Source organism: Alligator mississippiensis, chromosome 3, assembly GCF_030867095.1.
Source record: "Alligator mississippiensis isolate rAllMis1 chromosome 3, rAllMis1, whole genome shotgun sequence".
Classification (NCBI taxonomy): Eukaryota; Metazoa; Chordata; order Crocodylia; family Alligatoridae; genus Alligator; species Alligator mississippiensis.
Window position 1 is genome coordinate 210,883,195 of NC_081826.1, and position 26,928 is coordinate 210,910,122.

At 40.0% G+C, this 26,928-nt stretch overlaps 1 protein-coding gene across 1 annotated transcript in view; it reads right to left on the bottom strand.

Annotated features, from left to right (window-relative positions):
• The window catches only part of SHC3 (SHC adaptor protein 3), an 83,263-nt gene extending 65,901 nt beyond the window's left edge, over positions 1–17,362 (bottom strand). The window contains exon 1 of the mRNA XM_019477981.2: positions 16,528–17,362. Within this exon, the coding sequence (XP_019333526.2) occupies positions 16,528–17,067 (540 nt within the window). The 5' untranslated portion in view covers positions 17,068–17,362. The remainder of the gene's footprint in view (positions 1–16,527) is intronic.
• Positions 17,363–26,928: the final 9,566 nt, after the last annotated feature.

Consider the following 26,928-nt stretch of genomic DNA (forward strand, 5'->3'; position numbering starts at 1 on the left):
AAGTGAGGAAAGATTTCTTGTCTCCTCTCATTCCTTTCTTGTACACCTGCCTAACTGTCAGAGTCAATCTGACCCTGTGGTATTCATTCATGTGCTTAGTAACTTTGTGTTAATTATAAAATAAATGTTCAGTGTCTAACTCTGGGTGAAATAAAACCACTCATCTTGATTTTGTCATTCTAATGGTAAAACAAGTGCCACCACAATATATATTACATTGTAAATAATACCATCCAATACAGAAAACACAAAAAGCTACTATTCAGTGTTTCTATACATTTTTGTAGCTAAGTCTTATGCCAGTATGTAATTCCAAATAAAACTTTATAGTGAATCAATTTCCCTCTAGAAAGGGTTTTTTTCTCATTAATGACGGTACAGAATTTATGCTCTAACTCAAAAAAGTTAAAGTGAAGATTGACTGAACAGAAATGGAATTAAAACTCTGAAAGCACACCTCCTTTAGAGATCAAGCAAAACTTGATCCTTTGGCTCTGTATTTGTCATAGACTGCTGCATGAAACAAATAATCCAAGTCTTCAGTATGACTCTTCTAAACAGTTCCTTGATTCCTCCTAAATGGAGATCGTGGACTGCATCCATAGCAGTTTATACGTAAACTTGGTGTTGGAAACAGTTACTTAGTCTCAGGACACTATTTAGCTCCTTTCTCTTGGACATTATATAATAATCTGCCTCTCCTACCTATCTAAAAATAGAAAAAATGTAATCTTTGTACACGTTTTATTAATTTTTAATTGGTGAATAGCAGCAGTCTATTGTTTTTGCAGACTATCCTATTCTATTTGAATGCAAGGATAATTTCATACAATTGTAATGGTGAATGGATTTAGGGAACAAGTATGCATCTTTTGTAGATGAATTCAATACCTCCCAGAAATCCCTTAAAATTAATTGCAGCAAACATTGCACAGCATATGTTTTCTGCTTTTATTAATTACTATTAATTTTATGCCTCACTGATTTTGTTTTGGCAAATTAGGAAGTCTATAATTCAGCATTTTCTCCATTTTGTTCTTTGAACTGTATGCTTGGTTTTCAAAAAATGAGGTCACTGCTAAAATTATGCTATTAAAATTATTATGGAAAAGAAATATGCTTTGGGAGCTCTTGATTTAGTTAGCACAGTAGAATTATGCAATATTATCATATGGGACTGTTGGGAGAAAAGGAGACTTTCTTAACTGCCTTTAAGTCAGTGCTTGAATATTCTTTAACTTGTTGCATAAAACAGAAAATGAAATTCTGGGTATAAGCATCAGAAACTACTAGTGCATGGGTGTCTGGTGCCCCCCCAACACCAGTCAGCAGCTGGGGGGAGTCCCCCGGTGGCTGATCTCACTCACCGTAAAAGCAGCCACACTGCTTCCGGAAGTCCCACAGCCACTTCCAGAAGTGGCACGGCTGCTTTTGCTGGCAGCCCTGCTCCCCGGCCAGCGTTTGCAGAGGGGGTGCTCCCACCTGCCCCCCTGCCTGCTGGCTAAACAGGGTGCATGACCTGGCAGGGAGTGCACTGGCACTCTCAGGGGGTGCACATGCACCCTTGTACACCCCCTATGCATCATCCCTGTACTAGTGTTTTTTAGTATCCAATGTATAAATCACTAAAGTCAGGTCATGTTTAGAAATGTCACTACATGACTATGAGTCACTGTATATTATTTGGGCCTACTTTAATTTAAATCTTTTTATTATTAATTTCCCACAAACTCTTCAAGAGAGGAAGTTTATTTTCATATGGGATTGTTCAGCACCAACTACAAGAGACTTGGGGGCTTTGAATTCAACTGCATTAGAAATGTTTATTAAAAATAAAGTTACCAATAATAAGTACATAGAAACTGTGTAACCTACTTTACCAGAATCTAACCAAAGGACAGGCATTTTATCCTCTTACATGGATACTTTAGGCATTCAGTTGCTCAAAAGGTTCAGTCTCCTATACCAAGACAAAAAGTTATCATAAATAAACTACATGTAACTTAGAGTAGTATACAGATTCCACACATACTCACAAATATACACTTGCATGGCTCTTAAGAAAGCTTACTAAAAATCATATTGTGAGTAAGCGAGTACTATTTTTGTCAGTTCTAAAATACAAATACAGGCATAGCAGTCATACATGGCAGAAAGCCATGCCATGCTTGTTTGCTCTGAGCTGGGTTTACTCTAGAGCAAATTACTCTAGAGTAAACCCAACCCAGGCAGGCATCTACAATTGCAGGAATGCAGGAGCAGATCTGCTGCTCCTGGCAGCAATCTGCTCCCACTCCCTCCAGCCCTGCACTGGCCCCCTGCAGCAGCCAAAGGGATCTCTAGGCACCCCCTGCATGCTAGCCCAGCTGCTGGCAGGGAGCACAGGGCCAGGACACAGCTGTCTCTTGGAGGGAGCTGGTAGATTGCTCCCTACCCCAGGGGAACCTTCCTACTGTCTCAGCAGCAGGGAGCTCCTGCCCCTGGCTCCGCAGTTGAGGGCTGGGGACTATGAAAGAGCTGAAGTGGAGAGGTGGGTCCCAGCTCCTTGACCTGATCCAACAGTGGTGCAGCTAGCAGCAAGCTCCTGGCTGGGTGGGAATTCCTTTCCAAGCCCTGTGTCTTGATTGCCCAATCAGGACATGGGGCTGGGACCTGCCCCTGACTGGGACAGTTCCCAGGCCCCACTCTGTGATCAAAGGGTAGCCTGTTCCCTGCCTAGGTCTGCAACCACTGTTCAGGCTCCCAGTCTCTTCCCAGCATCTGCTCCGCATTTATGGAGCGGTGGCTGGGAACAATCTCCCCAGCCCCTGCTCCATGAGCAGGGAGCTCCCTGCTTCTGGGGCATGGGGACCTTGCCCCCGCCCAGGCTCTGATGCCCCAGCAGCTCCCAGAAGCAGGGAAGAATCTTCTGCCCCCTGCTGCCCAGAAGTAAGTTTGCTCCCAGTCAGCTGTCTACACATGCCACATAGCACAGTAATTGTAAGTAAATTTGCTACTTGTATTTACAGGTTGCAAATTTACTCATGACTAGGGCAAATTACTGTGCAGTAAGCATCTCTTCATGGAGATGGTGACACTTACTGCATAGTATTTTATTCTAATCACAAGTAAAGTGTCTCATGTAGACACTCCCAATGAGAACATACTGGGAACATCTAGACATGCATTTGATCCAGGATCAGTTTACTCGTGAGTAAGCTACTCGTGAGTAAATGCTCCCGGGCAGGCATCTACACATGCAGGGAAGTGGGAGCAGTTTGCTGCTGTATGGCAGCAAACTGCTCCTGCTTCCTATGGGCCCTGCAATGGGCCCCTGCCACCAGCCGGGGGGACTCTAGGCTTCCTCTGGGTGCTAGCTAGCCCAGGAGCTGGCAGGGAGTACCAGGGACTGGCAGAAAGCACCAGGCCTGGGACATTACACCCGCCCACCAGAGCCTGCCTGCTGCTGGGGTGGAAACAATGTCCCCAGCAGGGAGTTCCTGGCCCTGGTTCCCTAATTCAGGAGCAGAGGACTTGATAAGAGCTCCCGGGGGGGAGGGGGCAGGTCTCAGCCCCCTGCCGCAATGCACCAGTGGGGCAGTTAACAGGTAGCTCACTGCTAGCTGCCCCACCAGAAGATTGGGGCAGGGAGCTGGGACCTACCCAATCCCTGAAGCTTTTTCCAAGCCCCATGCCTTGATCACCTGATTAAAGTATGGGGCTGGGACCTGCCCCTGACCAGGACAGTTCCACAGGCGGGGCAGAGGCTGTTCCCCACTCAGCTCCACAGGCACAGTGCTAGGTGGGAACAAGCTGGGAAGCGTGTTCCCTGCTCAGCTCCGTGGCCCCTCTGTCACAGAGCTGGCGCTGGGAGATAACGATATCCCAGCCCCCCACTCCCCAATATCAAAGGTGGAGTGGGGGCTGGGAGATCCTTCTGATCGCAGTCTCAGAGCAGGGGGCTCCCTGCTGTCAGGGCAGGGGGATACAATCCCAACCTGGGCCCTGGTAGTGGAGCCCACCCCAGTACCAGGCAGCTCCTGGGGGCAGGGAGAAATCTCCTGCCCCCTGGTAGATTGCTAACCAGGAGCAGATTTGCTCCCAGTCAGTCATCTATATGAGTGCTACTGTGCCGTTACTAATCAAAAGTAAATTTCCTACTTGCATTTTCAGGTAGCAAATTTATTCCCAATCAGTAAGGTTTACTGCATAGTAAGCATGTGCATGTGTAGATGCACATGTTTACTTCTCAGTAAACTATGCTACTGCAGAGTTAAGCATCTTGTGTAGACACGCTCACTAAGATGTTTTAATACTCTATAAAGGCTCAGAATTGAAGCTTTTCCTGCTTTTCCATGGAATTTAGCTAATCTTTACAATCAGTCCAGAGTAGCTGGTAATTCACATAAAAAAGGAGTGCCCTGAAAACCTGAACATACCTTGCAAGCTACTGAATGCCCTCAACTTGAAGCTATGCCTCTGCAGTAGTTGGCATTCAGCAGCCCCCGCAAGCACAATGTGCTACTTCACATGGGCTTCCTCCTACATAAAAAGCAATACAGTCACCTCCATACAGGGTTTGAGGTGGGATAATTAGCACTTCTGAGCTACAGTGCCAATTAGTTCGCCCCCAGCTTGACTTATGCCTATGTGGCTATACTAGTTCCATTTTATGAAGGAGGTACACCAAAGCAGTGCAGCACATTTGAAGGTGTCATTGACAGGGACATTAATTTAGCTCCTAAAAATCTACTTACTAAAGGTAATGATGAGAGAAAGAGTTGGCAGAATTTGACACTGGATGATAAACATGTAGATAGAATGCAGTGCACAGTCCATGCATAGCACAGTAGCAATGGGAAATGGTAGACAACTAGTACTTTTCGTGTCCCACAACTTGGTTCTCATGTACTCCAATGAGTTTACGTGATAAAATATTAAGATCTGCTGAGGGAAGGAGGGCCCTAAAAATCTGTTCTGCGGTGATTTTCATCACACGTTTAAATATATTTTCCTTTGTGTAGCCAAAGTGTCACCCCATGTTTCTTCACCTGCTTGTGCTGTTGATAGTTAAGAGTTAAAACTTGTCCAGTATTTCTTGGGTTACTATGTATATTCAAGAGTAAGAACCTGGTTATAGAAATCACTGTAAAGTATAGAAGCAGGAGGAATCTTATCAGCATGAAAAGAGAAAAAATGCTATCCAATATACCTCAGTAAGAAATGGGCAGGCTCTTTATCACCTGGGAGATTTCGGCAACTCTAATTACAACCTCCAGCCTTAAGAGTAATACATTTGTGATTTTAGACTTGTCCCAGTGAAAATGTTCTTTCACCGAATCAAGACCAACACATATAGCAATAATCCAAAGCCACTTCAAAAAGAGGTCAAGAAGTTAGTTAAAAGAGATTATTTTGTCTCATCCCTAAAGTACAGTTCCTTTCAGTCAACATTAAAATCACATTTCTGGCAAGCAAGAGAAGAAATACTGCTGAGAAGTAAATTTTAGCTTCCAGTTCTGAAAACTTTCTAATCTCTAACAGAAATGTGGATTAGAAAGCCGTAAATTTTTAAAGTAATTCCAGAATGTAGATCACCATCCCTGCAATTCAGAAATATTTGGGCAATATAAGCAGTACACTGAACTTTCACGAGCTTCCACAGTAATTAAACTCACAATTTAGTACGTGTAAGCTTAAAATTGTGCATCTTCTCATGCATGCACTTCTGCTTTCAAAAACATAGCAGTACCTAAGTTAGAAATGTACATATTGGGTGCATCATTGTTACTGCACCGTCATTTAGTACTTCCTTTTGGAAGTACTAAATGATGGCACAGTAACAGCCTGTTCTGTGCCATGCTGGCAGTGCACAGTTGCTTTTAGCCCCTACATCACCGTAGCAACATGCTATACCGAGGGAGCATGTTGCTACAGCAACATAGTGGCGGCATCATGGTTTTTGCCTGCAGACGCTATGTCGCCATAGCGCATTGCTACAGTGACACAGCGTCATGTGTAGACGTGCCCATTGGGTAACAAATTACCCTTTGAGCAGAAAGAGGTAGTTAGCCATGTTAGCCTGAAGTCAGGCAGATGGCAGAGAAGAGATACATCTTATGGATTAAATCAGAGCTTTCATGAACCAGGTTTCAAAGCTCTGGCTCACCAAAGCTTTTGCATCTCTGATTCAATTAGTTTATAAAGATGCATCTCTACCCTGCATTCTGCCAAACTACTATATGTTATATATGCAAAATGCATGTGGTATTACAAAATGCAAGTTTCTTCTAAGTGCATTTACTACTTGTGAGGAAATAAATAGCACATGCAATAACTTCACTCCAATGACTTTCTGGGGTAATTTTCAAGTGACACAGATTATTCATCTGTGTGAATATAAATATTTATATGATGCATCACTACATCTGAAATACATTGTTTAATCTTCACAAGTGCATACTTAGATAAGGTGAACTAGTTTAGCACAATTCTCAAAGTATTTGGTTTGCCACCATGCGTATCCAGGAAAATATATTTCCTTAAAAGCACCATGCAGATTAGTTCTAGCATCTTGTGTTACACATTAGAAATCCTTTAATACAAGCAGGCAAAGGCTTCCAAAACCAAAACATTTTATGACAATAAAGTTTATAATTAGATATCCAAACCATTGTCGCTGTACAGCATCTCTAGGTTTCCTATATTACTATTTGTATTACTATAGCACCTCTTAGTTCTACCCACATCGCAGGACTCCATTGTGCTATGTGGTATAAAAACACATAAGTGAAAGATAGCAGTTGCTCTAATAGGTGCTCTTTGGCTGATCTGAACAGAAATTTACATTAACTACCTCTAAGCTGCTATATTGAAATATATGTTTATGTCAATATATATGGATGGAATTCATAGAAAATTAAGGATGGCAGGGACTCCAAGAGGTCATCCAGTCCAATCCCTGCTAAAGACAGGACCACCGCTACCTAATTCATCCCAGACAAAGCTGCAAAGTTCAACTGAACCACTGGGAAATCAGGCATTTGCCTACAAGACAGGGAAGGACGGTCTCAACTATACAAATAAGAAAGTATATGTTTGAACATCTCCTTTAAAAGAAACCTTGTCAAAAGTAAATTCAGATATTTGAAAGATATGTATGTACTGGTATAATTTTCTTGTATCATTTTATATGTATCAACTATTCTTCATCACAGGTCTGATAATTTAAATATATCTAGCATAGGTTTCTATCTCTTTGTCTCAGGATATCTACAGCATCTATCCTGTTTTTTTCTATAGTTCCTATCACCGTAGGATCTAAACACATCTCATTCGGTCTTAATATGACATTGTAGGTTTTTGAATTTGTACAAAAGGAGCCCTATATAGTCCAAATTAACTGAAAGAATAGTGACTGCTAAATGGATCCCTGAGTGTTGGAAGTAGAGCAGGAGACAGGTACAAAAGATCCTCTGGCAACATCAATGCCAAGGAGAATGCTGGGGGGAAAATAGGTACATTTCAAAAAGAAGCTTATTCAGCTATTTAGCTTACCTAGCATGTTGTTCTGGTTTAGTACTACGAAATTAATTTTAAAAGCTCTTATAATATACAAAGATACAGCCTTAATATATTAAAGGTTTTGAAAGGTCTCTGTATTCCAGTGTGTACCCCCTGCTTGTATGGACCATTTATCCAATGTAATTATCTACTTTATGAATTAATTATTACAAAGCCCTTTGAGTATTCTAAGTATTATCTATGCTACTTCAGACAGAAACTCCCCCAAACGGTAGCTGTTTAGGACTAATAATGCAGTATGGTCCCATGTTATGGTTAGCTCCAATTCTCATAATTTAAATAATTTTCATATAACTTACTATAGGGCATAGTTTGTGTCTAACATTAAATGCTCAGGACTACAATTCATAGCACTATTCAAAAAGTAAGCTAGATACAGAGTACAGGACATCTCCAAGAAGTCTAAGACTTGAATGATACCCATTTTGCATCTCGCTGTCTCCTAATGTTCTTGACAGCCCCAGTCCTCCACACCACCCAACATCACGTTGATACTGAGTGCATGAGTAATTCCACTGACTTTTGTAGAATAATTCACATGTATGATCTGCTGGACTGGGCCAAACTGCAATTCTGTTCTGGAAAGGGACAGTAAATACAGCATTTGTGGGGTTGTCTCAATAATTTACATGTTAAACTTGCTTACTTTACAAGTAAAAAATGTTTTCTTATTTGCTTGCTCTACCTACTTAACTAGGGATCTGAATCAAACTATTTCCTCCATCTCGTATATTAATACTAGTTATAAAGGTACCACAAGTTAAATTTGGCCCTCAGATATAATGGTGCAACTTGTCTGCCTTCGTCATAACAATTTTCTAAGCAACCTGCGGCATATGCACAGGTTGGATTTAGTTGGCTACTGGCTAGGTATGAACTGAATTTATGTCATCAATTTCTGGATCCCAAAATTCAGAACTTTTGAAGTTGAACTGGTAATAGCAATGGCAGGGCCTACTGTATAAACTGGACTCACACTTGCACATCACAATATTTTCTGATCTTACTGACAACAGCAAGCTTATTGAAGTGTTTTACTTTATTTAGCAAAAAGAAATAGCAGGAAGCACATCCGTTTAATATATCAGACACAGAAGTCAAAAGTTTCAATGCCATATCATAACAGATTAGCTGTATACTGTGTGCCAAATTCATTATGAGTGGAAGCCTGCGCAACCTTATTAAATTCAACAACAGCTTACAATAGGATGAATTTGATTCCTCCTCTTTTCTTTATGTTTGACTCATGCGTCACTAACTCTTATCCAGCACGTCTCATGTTCAAATTCAAAAGCTTTTAACGCACATTCATACACACCCACAAACACACACGCAACATTTTAACATAAACTAGGTGATTGTTCTTTACATCACTCACGAGACACTCAGGCTCTCTTAGTTTTTGTCTCCTTTGAGAATATACTATGTGTGGAGCCCCATTTGCAGTAAGAAACCTTTGCTGTTTCAGGTTGAAAGGGCTTTAAAGAGCGGTGTTGCCTAGCAGATGAAGTGTTGGACTGGAACTCAGGACCTGGCAGTGCTAGGTCTTAGCCTGGCACTGTCATTAGCCTTCTGGGTAACCTTTGGCATTTCAGAGGTATGTGGCTGTAGAACATCAGGTTTACATGCAAGGTACTTTTGTTCTGTTACAGATTTAAACCAGTTTCTGAGCACTTAAACCGGTTTATGTGTAACTTCTGTCCCTAGCCCTATAGAACAGGGGTAATACTCCTCTATGTTAGGGCCTTGAAAACTGTGATCGGGGCTCAGTAAAGTATTTTTTGAGATCTATCACTGAAAGAGCTATACAGTATTATTTTCCTATGTAGTGAGCTCCACTCTAATGCCGCTTTACACTGTCAGAGAGATGTAAGAGAATCAGACCCACTGTATTTAGCAGCATACTTTGATTTCATACTTAGGTCTTGTAATGCTTCTCAGTACTGAATCCTCTTCTTATCTCTGGGTCAGCGAGGATACCAACCATATTAGAATCTAGAACCAAGGACTATTCTAGGCAATATGTTTTGTCTGATGTAAGAAAAGTATCTTGGCCAATTCAGAACATCACACGGATACTGTGTTTTTACAGCTACATTGAACGTTGTTTGTAATGTAACTCCACATCTTTTTAGGAGTTGGCTCATAGGCATGCAGCTTTAGTGTCTGTTCTTCTCTCTTGTTTGCTGCTTAGCCTTTAGGTAATATTAAATAAAAATGACTGATATCCTATTTTATTAGAAATATGCCACCTGTACTAAGAAGCATGACCGGCATTCATGAATCATTCAGGTTTCGGTGGAGGTGAAGGGAGGAGGATCTCTTTAAAATGACTCAGCTGTGAGTCAACCCTGAGTTTTGGTTCTGGTAATCATTTCGTTGTACCTTCATGGTGTCAGAGATAAGTGAAAATATAATTTTACAAACACTAGCACTCCTTGGTATATACTTCCATACTAACAAAAACAAGGGTAACAACAGATCACTCATATCCAAAATGCATACAGTTCAGCACATGGCTTTCAAAAGTCCTTCAAGTAAAAGACAGGATTTATTTTCCTCTTTTTTCATATTTCTTATTACATGGATTGGACTAATTTAATGTATTTATTTCCTAGACTTGATTTAAAATGAGAAAAAAAAACCAAAACAAAAAAAAGGCCCCCTCATATAAATAATGTCATGGAAAAAAGAACTTCTACAGATTTTTAACCAGTTTCTACTTATCTCTCATATTATTATTTTTGTACCAGAACCTTGCTATTATTTGCCAGTTACAATCAAACATTCTGATATGAAAAATGATACAGAGGAAATATGGCTATACTGAGCAGTATTAAATCTTCCTAATACACAGCCCAGAATGGGTGGGATCTTCACTAAATCTGTCTAGAATTGGTGGAGACACAATTTCTGTAGAATTTATTCCATTTTAGCACCATGCGGGTGATACTTCGTCAACTGCATTCAGTAAATCAGTCTAGAAAGAGGGTTTATCTACTCTGTATAGTATTGTTCCCTGGCAAATGGAGGTGCTTCTTTTGGAATCATTCAATTTCATATTGACTTTTTTTGCATTAGCTTCCACTTCTTCCCTTGAAGTGGAGCAGAGATATAATAGGAGTATAGACAGTCCACCAATGGAAGTTGGTTCCTCAGTAAGTCAAGTTGCTAGGGTACTATTAAATGTAGTAGGAAAAGTCAGGGAGACTCTACAAAAGATCCAAAAGCCACTGATTTTTCCTGAGGTTCTTGGTTTGTCCATGTGGTTGAAGGGCTTTGTCTCTTTCATCCTCGATGACAGAAGCTCCCAGCATTGCTATTGAAACTGTGAAGTTATATGAATCCATCAAAAGTAACCAACTATCTAATATCCAATGAAAAAAAGAAAAGGCCTCTTTCACCATGTTTAGATTTTCTACCTAAATTAATTATTTGGACAGTTTATTACTCCATATAATCAGCAGGATTGCACTGATATATAGCTGAAATATTACTATTTAGGAATCTATTAATAATGCAAATACAGTGTCATTTACAAAAGACACATAAACCTGGGGAAATAAACCAGGGCTCCTAAAGCATTTTGTAAATGCAAATCAAGTATTCTCAAGTATTCTCATGAGGGCCTGATCCTGAAACCAATGAAAAGAAGGGGAGTTAAATTACACAAGTATGTAATAACAATTGCTGATTTAAATAACATTACTGTTATGGACTAGCTATCACATGTGAAAGCTGTTTGTAGAAACTGAGGATAAGTCAGTTTCAATGAGAACCTGCCCATTGACTTTAGTGGCTTTGGACTACCAGCCCCAAAGACATTAGATCAGAGATAGTGAGCTCAAAAAAGAATTTGGACTAAGCAAAAAAAACAGAATTTAGACCACTATCAGCTGGCTTACCATTAAAGTACAGATTGAAGTAAAGTATTAAAGTATGAAGCAAAGTATTAGATTAAAATAAATAGTGATGTTACTGACTGACCATAGAAGGGACATGGCATACTAGGAAAAATTAATTACTGAAATCAAGGCTGGTCTTTATAATTCTCTTCTGCCCTCTCCTTACCCAAGTTTTTATTTCAGAAAACAAAGACTTGCAGTGTTTCCAATCCTTGAAATATTTGTTTTTCTTAATGTCCCATTTTCTAGAGTCATGTGATTATATGAGACTTTCAGTCTACAATTAAAAGGGGGAAAAAGGGAATTTCTGGTCCTCATGGTTGCAGAGAAAAACAAAAATAAGAAAAACCCTCAAAATGTTTTTTTTTCCCTTAAATTCTATTATTCTAAGCCAATCGTGATCTTTCAAAGCCTGGGGTTGGAATAGTGAAATTTGACAGTAAGGATTCATTACATTCATTTCACTTACTACCACAAAGTCACTCTTATCACCTGGACTTAAACTTATGACACAAACCCCATATTTGGAAAAAACAAACTTGATACCTGGGAATAACTTGCATTACATGCCCAAGTATCTATTGTGTACACAACTTTTGCTCATGTCACTTTAGCAGCTGCCAATTAAAATCTGGAATATATTTAACATGATTTATATGCTTATTGTGAAATTAGCAGATACATCTTGACATAAGCAAAGAAAAACTGATGAAGAAAAACATAAATACAGGAAGACATAAATTTAGCCTCAGCCAAATAAACTTGAGAGAGACAAAAGAAAGCAGGTACAAAGATACCTTTCTAATGTAACTACTTTTAACAAAATAAGGAATGGCTTGCAACTTTGATTACATACTTATTCATAGGATTAAGGGAGAAGTGAGAAAACCCCATCCCTTTCTTTATGGGCTACCTTGGGTACCCTTTAAACCTGGTAGGCAGAGACTGACCATCACAGCTGTACTGCTGCAAGGGGTCTTGAATTTACTGCAGGCATAGGCCAGAAGCACATACAAAATGGAGGAACAAGGAACAAATTGTACAGCACAGGGTGTTATCTCTCAGGCACAATATCTTCTATAGAAATTCCCTGAGTGGTGCAGCTTACACATCAACCCTTTTAAGAGCTATGACTACAGGTACAATGTAGCCCCTCAAAAGGAAAGACTTCAACAGCTTCCTGCAGAATGCTGCTAAAATCTCACACATTATATTTTGTACATTGAAATGGATGCTCTACTGAGATCCAAGTAGATGACAACACTTTAGTAATCTCCCAGTTCCCTAAATCTTTACTGAACACATGGGAATCGTCCCGAATATTCCAGTGGGACAGCTCCTGTAAGCATAAGCAAGCAAGACCCAGAAATGCTAGAGTGTACTCAAATTTAATAGACCCACCTTGCAAGTGTATAATGCAAGTTAGGTATTGCTATATATATTTTCATGTAACAAATTTTAATGACTTTAAAATGCTTTTTCTTTCAAATCTGGCTTTTGATGTGGTAGAAACTTTACCCTTTGAAAGGCAGATCGTATCTTTGTGTTTTTAAGCCTGGGTTTACGTAAGATTTTTTTCTGAGGCTTAGCTACCTCAACTGGCTTGTTTTTTATAGCTAGTAAAAGTCTTTTGGATCTACCATATGAAGGACTCTGTATATAAAACCAGATTATATACATTATTGGAGTGTGTTTGTGTTTATTTTACTTCAGAACTGTTGAAGGCCAGTGCTTTACTCTCATCAATACCTATAACAAAATCAGACTACAAGTTATCCTAAAAATGAACATGGATTTGCGTCCAACCAAGGCTGATGACTGTTGTCAATTAAATCTCCAAATAAATGAAACACCTATGCTATTATCACAGTTAAACTAATCTGTAGACATTTATCAGTTTACACAAAGAAATTTCACTGAAACACAACTGTTGTTGTTGGTAGTTTAAGCAATTTTACACTGTTTTATTACACGGATTCATTTTTCTAACATGTGAACATCTCCAATCATTCTCTGCATTACTTGTAGGCTCTACCAAAAAATCACTGAAATATTCAGGGACTTCCATCATTACAAACCAGTTTTCTCCTCATTTATTTCCTTAGTCCGTAAGTGTCCACAATTTCAATTTGTCCACCAATAGTGTCATATAGAATACCAGTACCTTGGGATTATATTTCCAAACACAATAAATGTCAAAGAAATTAAATAAAAGGTCAAATATATTTTGATCAACTATGCCATGTTAAACCACCTCTTCACTCTTTTTGTGAAAAAAAGCTTTCCACAAAAAAATCCAAAAATGCAACATGATATTCACAGGGGAAAATAATTATAGGCAAGACCAACAGTTTTATGTCCAAAAAATTCTACAACAGTAGAGAATAGTAATGAGATCAGAGCTCCTATACATTATAATCCTTCACTATTTTTAACTCATTGCTATTATATTATCTCAAAATAGATCATATTTGCACAAGCTCAAAAAATGGGGATAACAAAAAGTCTGGCACAAAAAATGACCACTATCTTCACCAAGCAAAACACTGCGTTTTTCTCTACTGCAATTTAAGCATTGTTAATAATTGTGCTTATTAAGAAAATTAAGGAAAGAGTAATGTTTCTTATATCATATATAAGTAGATGACTGAACTACACGTCGGAATCTTGCCCTGTCTGCTTGTAGATGCTCCAACATGGTTTATATCAAACTGTCTATTGATGACAACTTGCCCTCTTCCGTATACAGTTTCCACATTTCTGACATAAATTAATGAAGAATAGTAACTTTATGCACTTACACATACAAATGATGAAAGCTTTACTGGTTAACAACAAATCTAATTTTTGTCTCATTTAACTTATGGCATATGGAATACTCTGCAAGGCATATGGCACTAATTAAACATGGTACAAGTCTCCCAGATATTCAATATAGCCATGAGGTACCCAAGGAATGCTTCCTTTCAGTGTACATTATCTATGTATTGATTTGATGGTTTGAATGCGCAAAAGCCCTGAGAACTAATAGTGTTTAATGATGTGGGAACTGCACTTCTATTCTTATCTATGTGAATGCTGCAGTTGCTGAGGAAAATTCAGAGATACTTAATGAACAAGCAAATTATGAACTAAGTAGGATGGCTTTTATTTTCATTCATATAACATTAGCCATTGATTTTGATATTCCTTTTAAACCTCTGCTTTGACATTTATATTACACCATATTTTCTCAATGACTAAATATTCCGGAGAGCAAAAAATTAAACATATTGTCATCCTATTTTAATAGAAATACTAAATATCATCATTTTATTAATGTTGATGACATGGTAACACCCAACTAAAATACTGCATACGTAATTCTGAAGCCAAATATATTGGCTTAAATATTCTACAGCAGCTGCACCGATGGAAATCTTTATCTTGTTCAAGTGGGACTTTTAAATATTGATTCATCATTGAAAATTCTTTTTTATTTTAAAACCAAAAATAAGCTATTTTTGTCACCTCTTGTCAACTCAAAACTCAAAGTTCTCAGCTTTGTCCGCTATACTTGTAGTCAGTCAGTGAGAAAATCAGATCAAGAAAATAAATGCTGTATTTGCTCTGCGTCATAATTGTTGCTTACAAGCACAATCAACAGTAGAAGTGAATTCCAGAAGTCATTATCTTTGTTTATGATGATGTCTTGAGCAAAAATAGAACTGAGGTTCATAAGCTATGATAAAACTAGTGTACCACCTTCTGTAAACTAAAATATTGTCATGACAGAAAACGATAGATACACTCCTATAACATTCAGCATCAAGGTGTCATTTTTACCGAGACAGTTCTTGAAGAGGAGCAGAGGAGCAGTTTGCATTCTGAAAGGTAACACTGGCTCTGTCATTTTCCTCTACATCTCAGACTCTTCTGAGACTGAATAAAGCCCTAACACTTCTGAAGAAAAGATTTGAATGGTTTTTCATCAACACCATCTTTAGAAAAAAACCAAACAACTTATTTCCCAAAGTTTCAGTGGTTCAATATATCCTCTGCTTTTAATACGGAATTTAAGGAAAGTGAAGAAGTGGGGGTTTCACTTATTTGTAAATCATTCTTAATTAAACTTTATGCAGTAAATTTTTATGCTTAAAATAATCTGAGATAAAAATTGCTCTATTCTTTGTTTAACCCCTTGCTACACTATCACTTTATTCATAAGAAACATTACTAGTAAGTATAAGAATGCAAAATTGATGATTGAATTGTATACAGTATACAGATGTGCGCTTCTGTACCTCCTGTACACTATCTTTGAACATGTAAAGTGGAACCTGACACAATTACTATTTTGACACAATTTTGTACCCCCTCCCTACCAAAGGTACAATCATGGTTACAGTACATTTCAAAATGTCATGCTTGTTGCCCTGGACATGAAGCATCACTGTACTCAAAAGAGAAATAATGTTTAAGGTGCCTGGAATCCCTGTTATGTAAAACAAGATGATATTTTTCCTTGTACTACCATAAAACAACAATATTTCTATTTGTGGAACACAACAAGAACTGCAATCTGCGGCTTTCTCTTGTGTGATTTCAAATACAACTTCACCAAAAAGGCACATATTTCTTTGAAGATATTTTTCATTTGAAATATCGTGCATGATAAACAGGTTTTCACTCGTCAAGGTATTTCTCTTTCCTGTTCTATTATAGACAGCAACAGACATATTGAAAATCTATGTAGCCAAGATATATACAATATAATAGAGATAACTGAGCACCTGAATTGAGAAAAAACAGAGAAAGAAAAAACTGCTTTTAGCTTCAGGAAGAATCTTTTAAAACACCTATAAACCATGTTAACTCACAGCAGGCAAACGTGCATATTTCTCTATTACAATAAATTAACCCTGCTTTGCACTCCTACCTTACTGCATTTACATTCCATGCATTATACACAACAAGAAACATAAAAATAGATATCCTTTCAGCCTCACCAGTTTGCCATTGAAACCAGCAGCGAATTTTTCATTGAGAAAAAGAGAGAATGGAAGGAAAATAGACCAACCTTCACAATGTACGTCACACCAGGTCCCAAGATCTTTTCGTTCGAGTGCAGCCACCCTCGAGAGGGTTTATTGACAAAGCTGCTATTTTGATTCCAGTCTTCACCTCCCAGGTGCATTTCCTCTAACCGTGTTTTTTTCCCTGTACTCATCTTGCTCACGTCCTGCTGAGAACACGAAGTGGCAGAGACAAGGTTACATGTGTTGTCTGAAGCCCCTGCTGCTGAGCTGGAAGCACTCGAGCTTCCCTGCAACTTGGAGACAGCAAGCTCCTTCACTGCAGAGGAGAGGTTTTTTATGCCCAAAAGGCTGCCTGTGTTGGACAGTTTCAAGTGGGACACTTTATGGATGAGGGTGCAAAGGGTGGTGGGTCCATCTTCTTGGTCCTTGTGGAGAACCTCAGGTGAGACCAGGTATGAAGGTGGTGTTGAAGTCGTAGCAACTGCTGAGACCTTGCTGTTCATGGACAAATTGTGAATAAGATCATCAACTGATGTCACCGAATCATTCCTGAAGCGGTTATACTTGGTACGTTGAAGCATGCCCTTCTATCTGGTTTCCTGCATACGTTCTGGCAAATCTGATGCCAACGCAGAAGATGCCTGTGCTAACATAGCAGACGATTCATAATAACCAGGACGGGAAATAAAATTTTGATTTAAAAAAAAAGAAGAGAGTATAACAAAGAGTAAATGCTTTAAAATATATTTCTTATGGTTCTACATTAAGGTTGGGTGAAGTAATAGTTTTCTATGACAGAGATCCCAGTCCTGCTTAGAGCTGCCAACTCGCTCACAGCAAAAGCATGACTCACACAAATGAGAAGGACCCTTTTCAACAAAAGGCTCAGTGAACACTGCAAATCACTTCCTGTAGCAAAAAAAAAAAAACCATCCACCCACTTACAGCATACTAGCACCAATCAATTCTCAAATTTCCTTTTCCTATCTTCCCAAACAGATATTTCCTTCCAACCTTTAATTTTTTCCTCTTTTGGTATCAAAGGCAAATACTTCTAAGGAACTGTATTAACATTTTTTTCAGAAAATCCTTCACTCTGTTCTGTTAAAATGCTCCTGCGTTGTAGATCTGTAAGAAGTCACAATTAGGCATTATAATAATGCTTACCACCCCCCATCCTCACTTCATACCCCCCACCCTGAACATATGTACCTTGAAGGATTTCAGAAAATCTTAATGAATAACAGCATTGGGTGACAAAGCTATACTAAAGAATACACTCATTTTCTTTTACAAAAGCAGTAAAACAGCTTAACAAGTACCTTTATGCCAATGCAGTTCCTCACAAAAACTGTTACATCACAGTTTTTGTACAGAAACAAATACTTCTGCCCTAATACTCCACAACAAGCTTCTTATTGAATGCAGTATTATATAAAGTACCTATGTGTGAAGAGAAGTATTCTCTGGATGTACGGCAACAGTGTTAAGAATTGTGCCCTCTTTCATAGATATTCATTCCCAAAGAAAAACTGTAAAATGGATCTGCAACCCAGTTTAATATTGGGTTATGCTCTGAAAGAGTGAAAAATACTACAGGGAAATTCAGAAGCATCTATAGCAGCGTGCTGATGCCCTGTAGTCAGGAGAAAAAATGCACTAGCTCCTATTAAACATACACGCCAGCCCAAAATACCCGATTTGAAGAGTAAAATAGGTATCATACTTAAAATAGTATCTCTCCTTCATTTTAATAGACAAATACAAATGTAAAGTACTACAAAATTATAATACCCACTGTAAACCAAATGGCACTTTTATGTTATTTGATCTGCTTTGTAAATTGCAATTTGGATTTAGGATGCTACATTGCACTGTAAAAAAAAGACAAATGCAGGTCAAAGAATGCATGTTTTCTCATAACTAATCATTATAACTGCAGCACATTTTAAAGGAATAATCTTGAGGGTTTTCCTCCCTCCCCCTATGACGAAAGGCTGCAATACATACAGGACAAGCACACTAAAACAGCTTTAAATACAGGTATTTAATTAGTATAATTTATGACACATTAAATGAAGCACCTCTTATCCCAGCAGTGATGAATAATGGAAATATCCTAGACAATGTAAAAGCAGGTTTCTAGTGATCTGCAGAATAGCCTTTCATCCCCACACTGCAAACCTGCTACAGAATCCACACAGCATTCATTTTTCTCTTCATCCTCCTAGCATAGCAACAGCAAATGTACACACCATAGCTTATTTCTATATTTCTCTAATGCATAGAAAACCCTATCGTTTCCAAATGGCTCTCTTCATTAGAAGCGGATAAAAAACTGCAAAATGTGAATGAAATTCTGTGTATGTGAATGAAAGGGCTGGCTAGCATACCAACATTTCTGTGAATGAAGCAAGGCCTTGCAGCCTCTGCCAGGCAATCCCTTGGGTGCTAACCATCCCAGCCAATAAGAAACAGCTTGGATGACTCATTCAACAAAGGCTTGCTAAATAGTGGAAGATTCCATTTCAAACACAGGCGGGATCTTTTATCCAGCAAGAGAAAAGAAAGCCTGCTTAAAATGATCTAAAGATGAATAGAACAACTATTTTGCAGGAAAGATGTTTCATGCAAGTGATATTTAGCAGTTGTATGTGCATGTGAAACTGTTTAGTTGAATATCTATTTCACCCCAAGGTGTTCATTCAGCTGGTTCATTTATATCAAGGACGGGAACATGAATGTGCACGTTTTGCTCAATATTTGATTGTTATGAATGTACATCAGCAGATTCAAAAAATTTACAGGTTTGCATTCAAAGATATTCTGGCATTGACTATATACAAAAACAAAACTATCTGTATAACCTTTTGACAAACCAAGTATTTTAAAGCAGTGGCATCACTAATCCCCTGAAAGAGGGGGGCAATGAAAAAGAGTGAAAGCTCATAGTATTTTAATGTCCACTGCCTGCAGATCCATTCCTAACACTGCTGCACTGGGCACAGAAATACTAACAAAGCACATAGTAGATACCAAGCTCTGAAAAATCTGTCCCTGCGTGTCACCATAGGGAATGCTAGATGCAGAACACTTGAACACTGGAACAATAGGAACCTATTTCAGTGTTTGAATAGGAACTGAGATCTTTTGAAAATTTGACCCCAATGGCAGGTACTAAGCATTTGAAAACCCTGGCCCACATAACTCATGGAAGTGGTAGTTGTATAAAACGTGTAGTTATGCAAAATGATGTCAAATCCAATTCAGGGGAATAATGATGAAAATCAGGGCTGATGGATTTACATTAAAGAGCATTTCTGCTACTCCAGCAGAGGGCCTTAAAATGGTGTAAATTACCATTAGTAGAAAGTCCATTAGTAGAAAGTCACTTGATGTCCAGAGAACAGCAAGGAGGTCTTCGGGTATGTTGTTAGTTCAAAGGTACAGTTGTAAATTGTGCAGACACACCTAAACTAGCCTTAAACTAGCCATCTTGGGAATTAGAGCTCAGCATGGCATAGCCAGCTGAATATATACTCACACTCCTAGGTAGGTTTTACAGCCTACGCTGAACTAGTGCCATTGTGAGCTACTCTGTTATCAGTATTCAAGCTAACTAATTTAAAGCTGGCTTGGCTTTGTCTGCAGGAGCTGCAATCACATCTTTAATTTGCAGTTCTACCATACCCTACATGAGTATCAGGTTCTCATAGTTGTTTAATAGTTAACAATAGCCAAACTATTGTTTCTCTGGGAAACAATAACTTGTTACCTCCAGACTCATAACATGTCAAATTTAAGTGTCTTCTTGTTAGATGATTTATGCAGATTATTGAATCTACATATTTGCAAATAAGTTGCACGTGTCCACGAACATCCCTTGAGGGCTGGTGTAAACTGTGAGATTGAGAGTATATTTCTCTTAATTTTCCCCAGGGTAGTGTGCAGGTTTTGAGCTAGGGGCAGGACCTTTAAGGCAGTCAGACAGAAAGCAAGCTTTTGTGGAGAGCCAGAGACACTTGAGAGGAAGCTAGGCGTGACCTAAATGATGTGAGATTAGGTGTTTGCAAAGGGTTGGCATAAGCCTTGTCCTACCTCTGCATCTCCATCCTTCTCTTTTCTCCCCATTGTGTTCTTCCATTAGCCCTTGCACTATGCTTAATCCCTGCCATTCTTAGCTCCCACCTTTAGGTCCAGTCCTACCTCTCCCATGAGCAGGGCTTCAGCTCTCCTGCTGGGATACTGACAAAGAGCTGCTGCTGGCCCCTCTGCTCCAGGCGGTGGATGAACAACAAGAGAGGTTGATAAAAGGGAGAGGCTATTTGATGGTGTCCTCTGGAGATTCCACTGGGTCCCATGACATCTTCCAGGATAAACCAAGGCCCAAATTCCTTTGATGATCCACAGCCTAGCTCAGGGGTAGGCAATTATTTCAGGCGGAGGGCTGCTTACTGAGTTTCAGCAAGACATCGAGGGCTGCATAACAGGCAGCCAGGGGAAGATGCATATTAATTTTCTAATTTTTTTAGGGGCCCCTTGGGCGGGATAGAATGGCCTGGAAGGCCGTGTTTGGCCCGCAGGCCACATTTTGCTCGCCCCTGGCCTAGCTGAATGTATAACACTCTGTCTGGGCTGCAGGGCAGTGTGAGGGGCTGCAGGTATACCTGGGCTACATGGTATACAAACTGAAATTGTTTCTGATTTGCCTTTGAGGCCATTTCCAAGATGCCCTCCTATTTAATTGCCAAAACTTGCCAAGGACTTTCTCTGACCCCACTAAACTATGCAGCTATGAGTTACCATCTGATGTGACTCATGCCTGCTATATAAATGATAGTGAATTATTGAATTCTTGCATGTATTGGGATCAGCATGCCTAACAGTCCTGATGGAGTAAACAAAGGATAAGAATGTAATTAAAATTCAAAAACAGTCTTCACAAGAAGATAAATCTTTGTGTGGAAATCAGCCTTGAAGAATGGGAGATTTTGGAAAGGTGGCAATAAGATTAAAAGAACTCTCTCAAATGAGCAAGTATATTCAGTACTGATATGCTCAATAGAGTCCAAAATAAAATGGGAGAGCAAATTGCCTCAAATCTGAGTGCCCCAAAAGTCACTCCTCTCACCTTTTAATTTTGTCATTCTTCTGTTGTCTTCTTAGCAAAACAATTGTACACTTCCCTTATTGAATACCACATTTGCAGGCCCAGATACTTTCCATGTCCTCTCAAGCTTTATCTATATATTGGGTGCATCTACACAAGATGCTTTACTGCAGAGCTGACTAATTAGCTCCATAGTAAAGTGTTACTGTCTACACATGCAATGCTATTAGGCCGGAGTAAACTATTTAACTCTAGTGTAGGATAGTACTGCCCAACACAACTTCTACCCTACAGTGGAGTAGTTACATGCAGTGGAACACATGTGTAGATGGTGACAGAGTTGGCTGGGGCATGTGGTGGCTGCCTGCCAACTAGCCCCACAATGTAGCACCCTTGTGCCCCAGCCAGCCCCTCCGCAGCATGTTGAGCCGCAGGGGAGCAGTTCCAGACTGGTAAGCTGACCTCCTTGGGCTCCATTCCAGCCAGGACTGTGCTGTCTTGGCTCAATGTGCTGCAGTCCCAGGTGCACATGTAAACCCTGCACCCAGGAGCAATAAACTCTGGCGTGAACTGCACCCGAGTTTATTGCATCACATTAATATCATGTGTAGACACCCCCATTATTCCCATTTTTCTATCTGCAAAGGATGTGACTGAGTTGTTCAATAAAAAAATAAGGAAGTCAGGGTCACTTTTCCACCATTTTACCCTCTTATCCTTTCCTCTTTCCTCCCATTCCATACTTTTTCTTCTCCTGTTTCATTGACCCTAAGACTTTTTCCTCCTGTCTTCATTCAGTATCTCTTCCTGCCCATGTGATCTGATTATCTCGTATTTTATAATGTCCCTTTCCCTTCTTGATATCCTATTTTTCCTCTTCTTCCACAACCTCTTGCTTTTTTCAGGTTTCTTTCCCATCCAGTAAACACATGTTCCTTTATCTTAAAATAACAACATCTGACCTTCCTCTATATCAAATTATCATCCAATCTCTCTCTCCTGTTTCATCGTCATACTCACTGACAATGATGTGTACAGCCACTGTCCCCAGAAAGGAGTTCCTTTCTTCCAGTTGATTCTTGAACTTCTCCAGTCCTGCTTCTACCCTTTGAACTCTATTTTGTTTTCACTGTCATCTCTAATGACATATTACTGACTACATTTCAGGATCATAGAACCATAGACTCATAGCGTCAGAAGGGACCTCAGGAGGTCACCTAATCCATGTAGCCAAGGTAGGATCATCCCTGACAAACCATTCCAGTCAAATGTCTGTCTAATGTGCTCTTAAAACTGGCCAAGGAGGAAGACTCCACAGTCTCATTCAGTAGCCTGCTCCAATGCTTAACCACCCTCATAATAAGAAAGTTCTTCTGAATATTGAACCTAAATCTCCCTTGCTGCAATTTAAGACCATTGCTCCTTGTCCTATTCCCTGTGAGCACAGAGAATGGTCTATATCAGTCCTCCCTATAGCCACCCTTCAGGTGTATAAGCACCGCTATCAAATATCCCCTGACTTTTCCTCTCCAGACTAAATAATCCTAGTTCTTTCAACCTGTCTTCATAAGTAATGTTTCCCAGACCTCTAATCATTTTCTGTTGCTCTCTTCTGTACCCATTCTAATTTTTCCAAATCTTTCTTAAAATAAGAGGCCCAAAATTGGACACAGTTCTCCAGGTGAGGCTTCACCAGTGCCAAATGAGGGAGAATCACTTATTTTGATTTGCAAGTGATGCTCCTATTAATACAGCCTAGCATGCTATTGGCATTTTTTGCAGCAAGAGCACATTGTTGACTCATATTCAGTTCATGGTCCACTATGATCCCTAGATTCTGATCTATAGTACTACAGCCTAGGCAATCCCTTTCCAGTCTGTATTTTTGTATTCCATCCCAAGTGCCGGACTTTGTACTTGTCCTTGTTGAATTTCATCCTGTTGATTAAAGACCATTTCTCCAGTTTACCCTCCATGATGCTTGTAACTCCACTCATCTTGGTGTCATCTGAGATTTTGCTAATCATAAACTCAATCCCATCCTCCAAATCAGGGGTGGCCAACCTGTGGCATGCATGCCACAACTGGTACAAGCAGCCTGTGCGTGTGATAAGTGGCAGATATGGAAGGGAGCAGAAAACACAGCAACAGATAGGCAGGAAGCAGAAAGCAGAGCCAAGATAAAGCAAGGGAAGGGGATTGGAGACACTCAGGGAGGGCTCAGAGCTCAATTTGTGACATGCTTGACAAAAGGTTGGTCTCACTGGCTCAAATCATTAATGAAGATATTAAACAATACTGAGCCCAGAACCGACCCCTTGGGTCAGTACATCCTCCCAGACATTTATCCACCTTTTACTACTTTTGTCTATTCTGTAATTCCTTAGTTTACTAATGAGACTGTCATGATAGACACTGTCAAAAGCCTATAATCTACATGAGGGGTGTCAAACCTATAGCCCACAGGCCAGATCCAGTCCACAGAACTGGATCATGTATGTAATAATACGTATGGATCTCAGAGGCAAAACCAGCAGCAGCAGAAAGGAGGAGTCTGAAGGAGGAACAGGACATGAGGGGGAGGAGACAGGAAGAGGAGGAGAATTAGGTAGTCTAGGGCAGAGCAGCAGGCCCTGTAACAGCTCTGTAAGTAATTGCTATAATAAAGGCATTGTTTATATTAAGTAGGGAGCTGCTCCTTGATTACCCACGCAGGGTCACATGAAACACGGTGGCAGCAGAAAGTCTGTGAGGAAGCCCAAGAGAAGAGAGAGACCTGGGCCCCAGCAGTGATTCAAACAGATTGCAAGAAGCATGGAGGGACTGAAACCCCCTGGACAGCTGGATTTCAACACAAAGAGCCTGGCACAGACATGGAAACAATGGAAGCAAGAATTCAGTCTGCATCCAGAGTACCCATGACTGTTAAGAAGAGAAAATGAAGGTAAAGCTGTTTACTATCTAGTGGGGGAAAAAGGCCATGAAGTAAGTGCGACACTGATGCCAGGGAACCCTGACACACGAGAACAGTTAATAGAAGTGTTTGATGCATACTGTGACCCCAGGAAAATGAGACTGTAGACAGATATCAGTTTTTCACCCGAAACCAAGAGGAAGAAGAAGGAATACAGGCCTATATCACAGCACTGAAAACTCTGGCATCCTTATGCAACTTTGGAAACATAAAAGACTCCCTAATCAGGGATAGGATTGTATATGGCACATGGGACTCTGCCCTGGGGGAGAAACTACAAAGAGAGGTAGATCTAACCCTGGAAAAGTGTTACTAAATTGCAAGGCAGGGGAATTGTCTAAACAGAGGATCAAAATTATATCAACAGTCACATGTACAGAGCAGGTTCACAGGCTCAACCTAAAGGACTCTGAAAAGCAGGAACCTGACAGGCAACTGCAAATGTCGACCGTATGATTCAGTGCATGTACTGTGGAAGCTACACAAAAGGCGGAAGGACAAATACCCAGCCTATGGAAAATAGTACAAAAAGTGTGGGAAAAAGCATCATTTCAGGGGTCAGTGTCGTAGCCACCCAAATAGAAAAAAAACAGTCCATGCAGTGATGAGAGATCAGGAGACTACAGATGAGGAGGAAGCTTTCAGTGTAAATTTGACAGATTCACAGACTCACAGGATAATTACAGAAAAAAATGGGCAATGACTCAGCCATATTTGCAACTATGATGCTAGAGCAAAGACCTACAAGATTCCAGGTGGATTGTGGAGCCACTTGCAATGTCCTTCCTGTGAATCTATTGAGCAGCAGCATCAGAATGGAAAAATGTCACCAGGTCCTGTTAATGTATAACAAAATAACTGTGAGGCCAGTGGGAAAGTGCCAGCTGACTATAATAAATCCATGCAACAAGAAACAGTACCGACTGCAATTTATAGTGATTGACAGGGCAGACACCCATCCACTACTGGGTCGCTGGGCAGCACAGGCCATGGATTTAATTACAGTGCAACACCACAACATCCTCCAGTTCACAAAAGAGCAAGAATGGTCATTAGGTTCACCGCCTAACATTCTGTTAAGGTATGGAGATATATTCCAGGGCACTGGACTCTTTAAAGGCAAACTGAAGTTAGAAATAGATCCACAAGTGCAACCAGTATGACTACCAAAACGCAGAGTTCCGCTAGCCCTGCTGGATCCACTGAAGAAAGAATTGACAAACCTGCAGAAAAAAGGCATTATCGCACCAGTTGAAAAAAGTACAGACTGGATCAGCAGCCTAGTAGTAGTAAGGAAGCCATCAGGCAAACTGAGAATCTGCATTGATCTGAAACCACTTAACAGGGCACTCAAAAGAAGCCACTACCTGCTGCCAACAATTGAGGATGTACTACCTGACCTGTCTAGGGCAAAAGTGTTCACAGTTTGCGATGTCAAGAATGGATTTTGGCATGTGGAGCTAGATGAATCTTCCAGCTACCTAACAACCTTTAGTACACCCTTTGGCAGGTATCGCTGGTTAAGGATGCCCATGGGGATCAGTCCAACTCCGGAAGTTTTCCAGTGGAAACTGAACCAGGAGCTGGAAGGTTTTCCAAGTATTAAGATTGTGGCTGATGATATTCTTGTCATAGGAAAAGGGGATGATAAGGAAAAGGTGATCCATGACCATGACGCCAAACTGCAACAACTCCTTAACAGATGCCAGGAGAGGAACATTAAACTGAATTCTGACAAAATACAGCTGAGAAGAATGGAAGTACCCTACTTTGGACATCTGCTTTCTTCGGAAGGACTACGGCCAGACCCAGAGAAGGTGAGAGCCATTATGGAGATGCCTAGGCCACAAGATGTCGAAGTCCAGCTCCTTATTGGGATGGTTAACTATCTGTCCAAATTTTGTGCACACTTGTCTAACGTTTGCGAGCCACTCAGGTTGCTAACATACAATGATGCAGCCTGGGAATGGGCACAGACCCAAGAGGAGGCATTCAAAAGAATTAAAAAACTCATCAGTGAGGCCCCAACACTGAAGTACTACAACACAGCTGAACATCTAGTACTACAATGTGATGCATCAGAAGGCGGTCTGGGAGCAGTACTGGTGAAGAACCAGCAGCCTGTAGCTTTTGCTAGTAGAGCAATGACTGAAACCGAAAGGAGATATGCACAGATAGAAAAGGAGTTACTAGCAGTATTGTTTGGACTGGAACGGTTCCATCAGTTCACTTTTGGACAGAGAGTAGATGTGCAATAAGATCACAAACCATTAGAGATCATAATGAAAAAGCCCTTGCTGAGTGTTCCTAAGAGACTTCAACACATGCTGCTGAGACTCCAGGCCTATGATATGAATA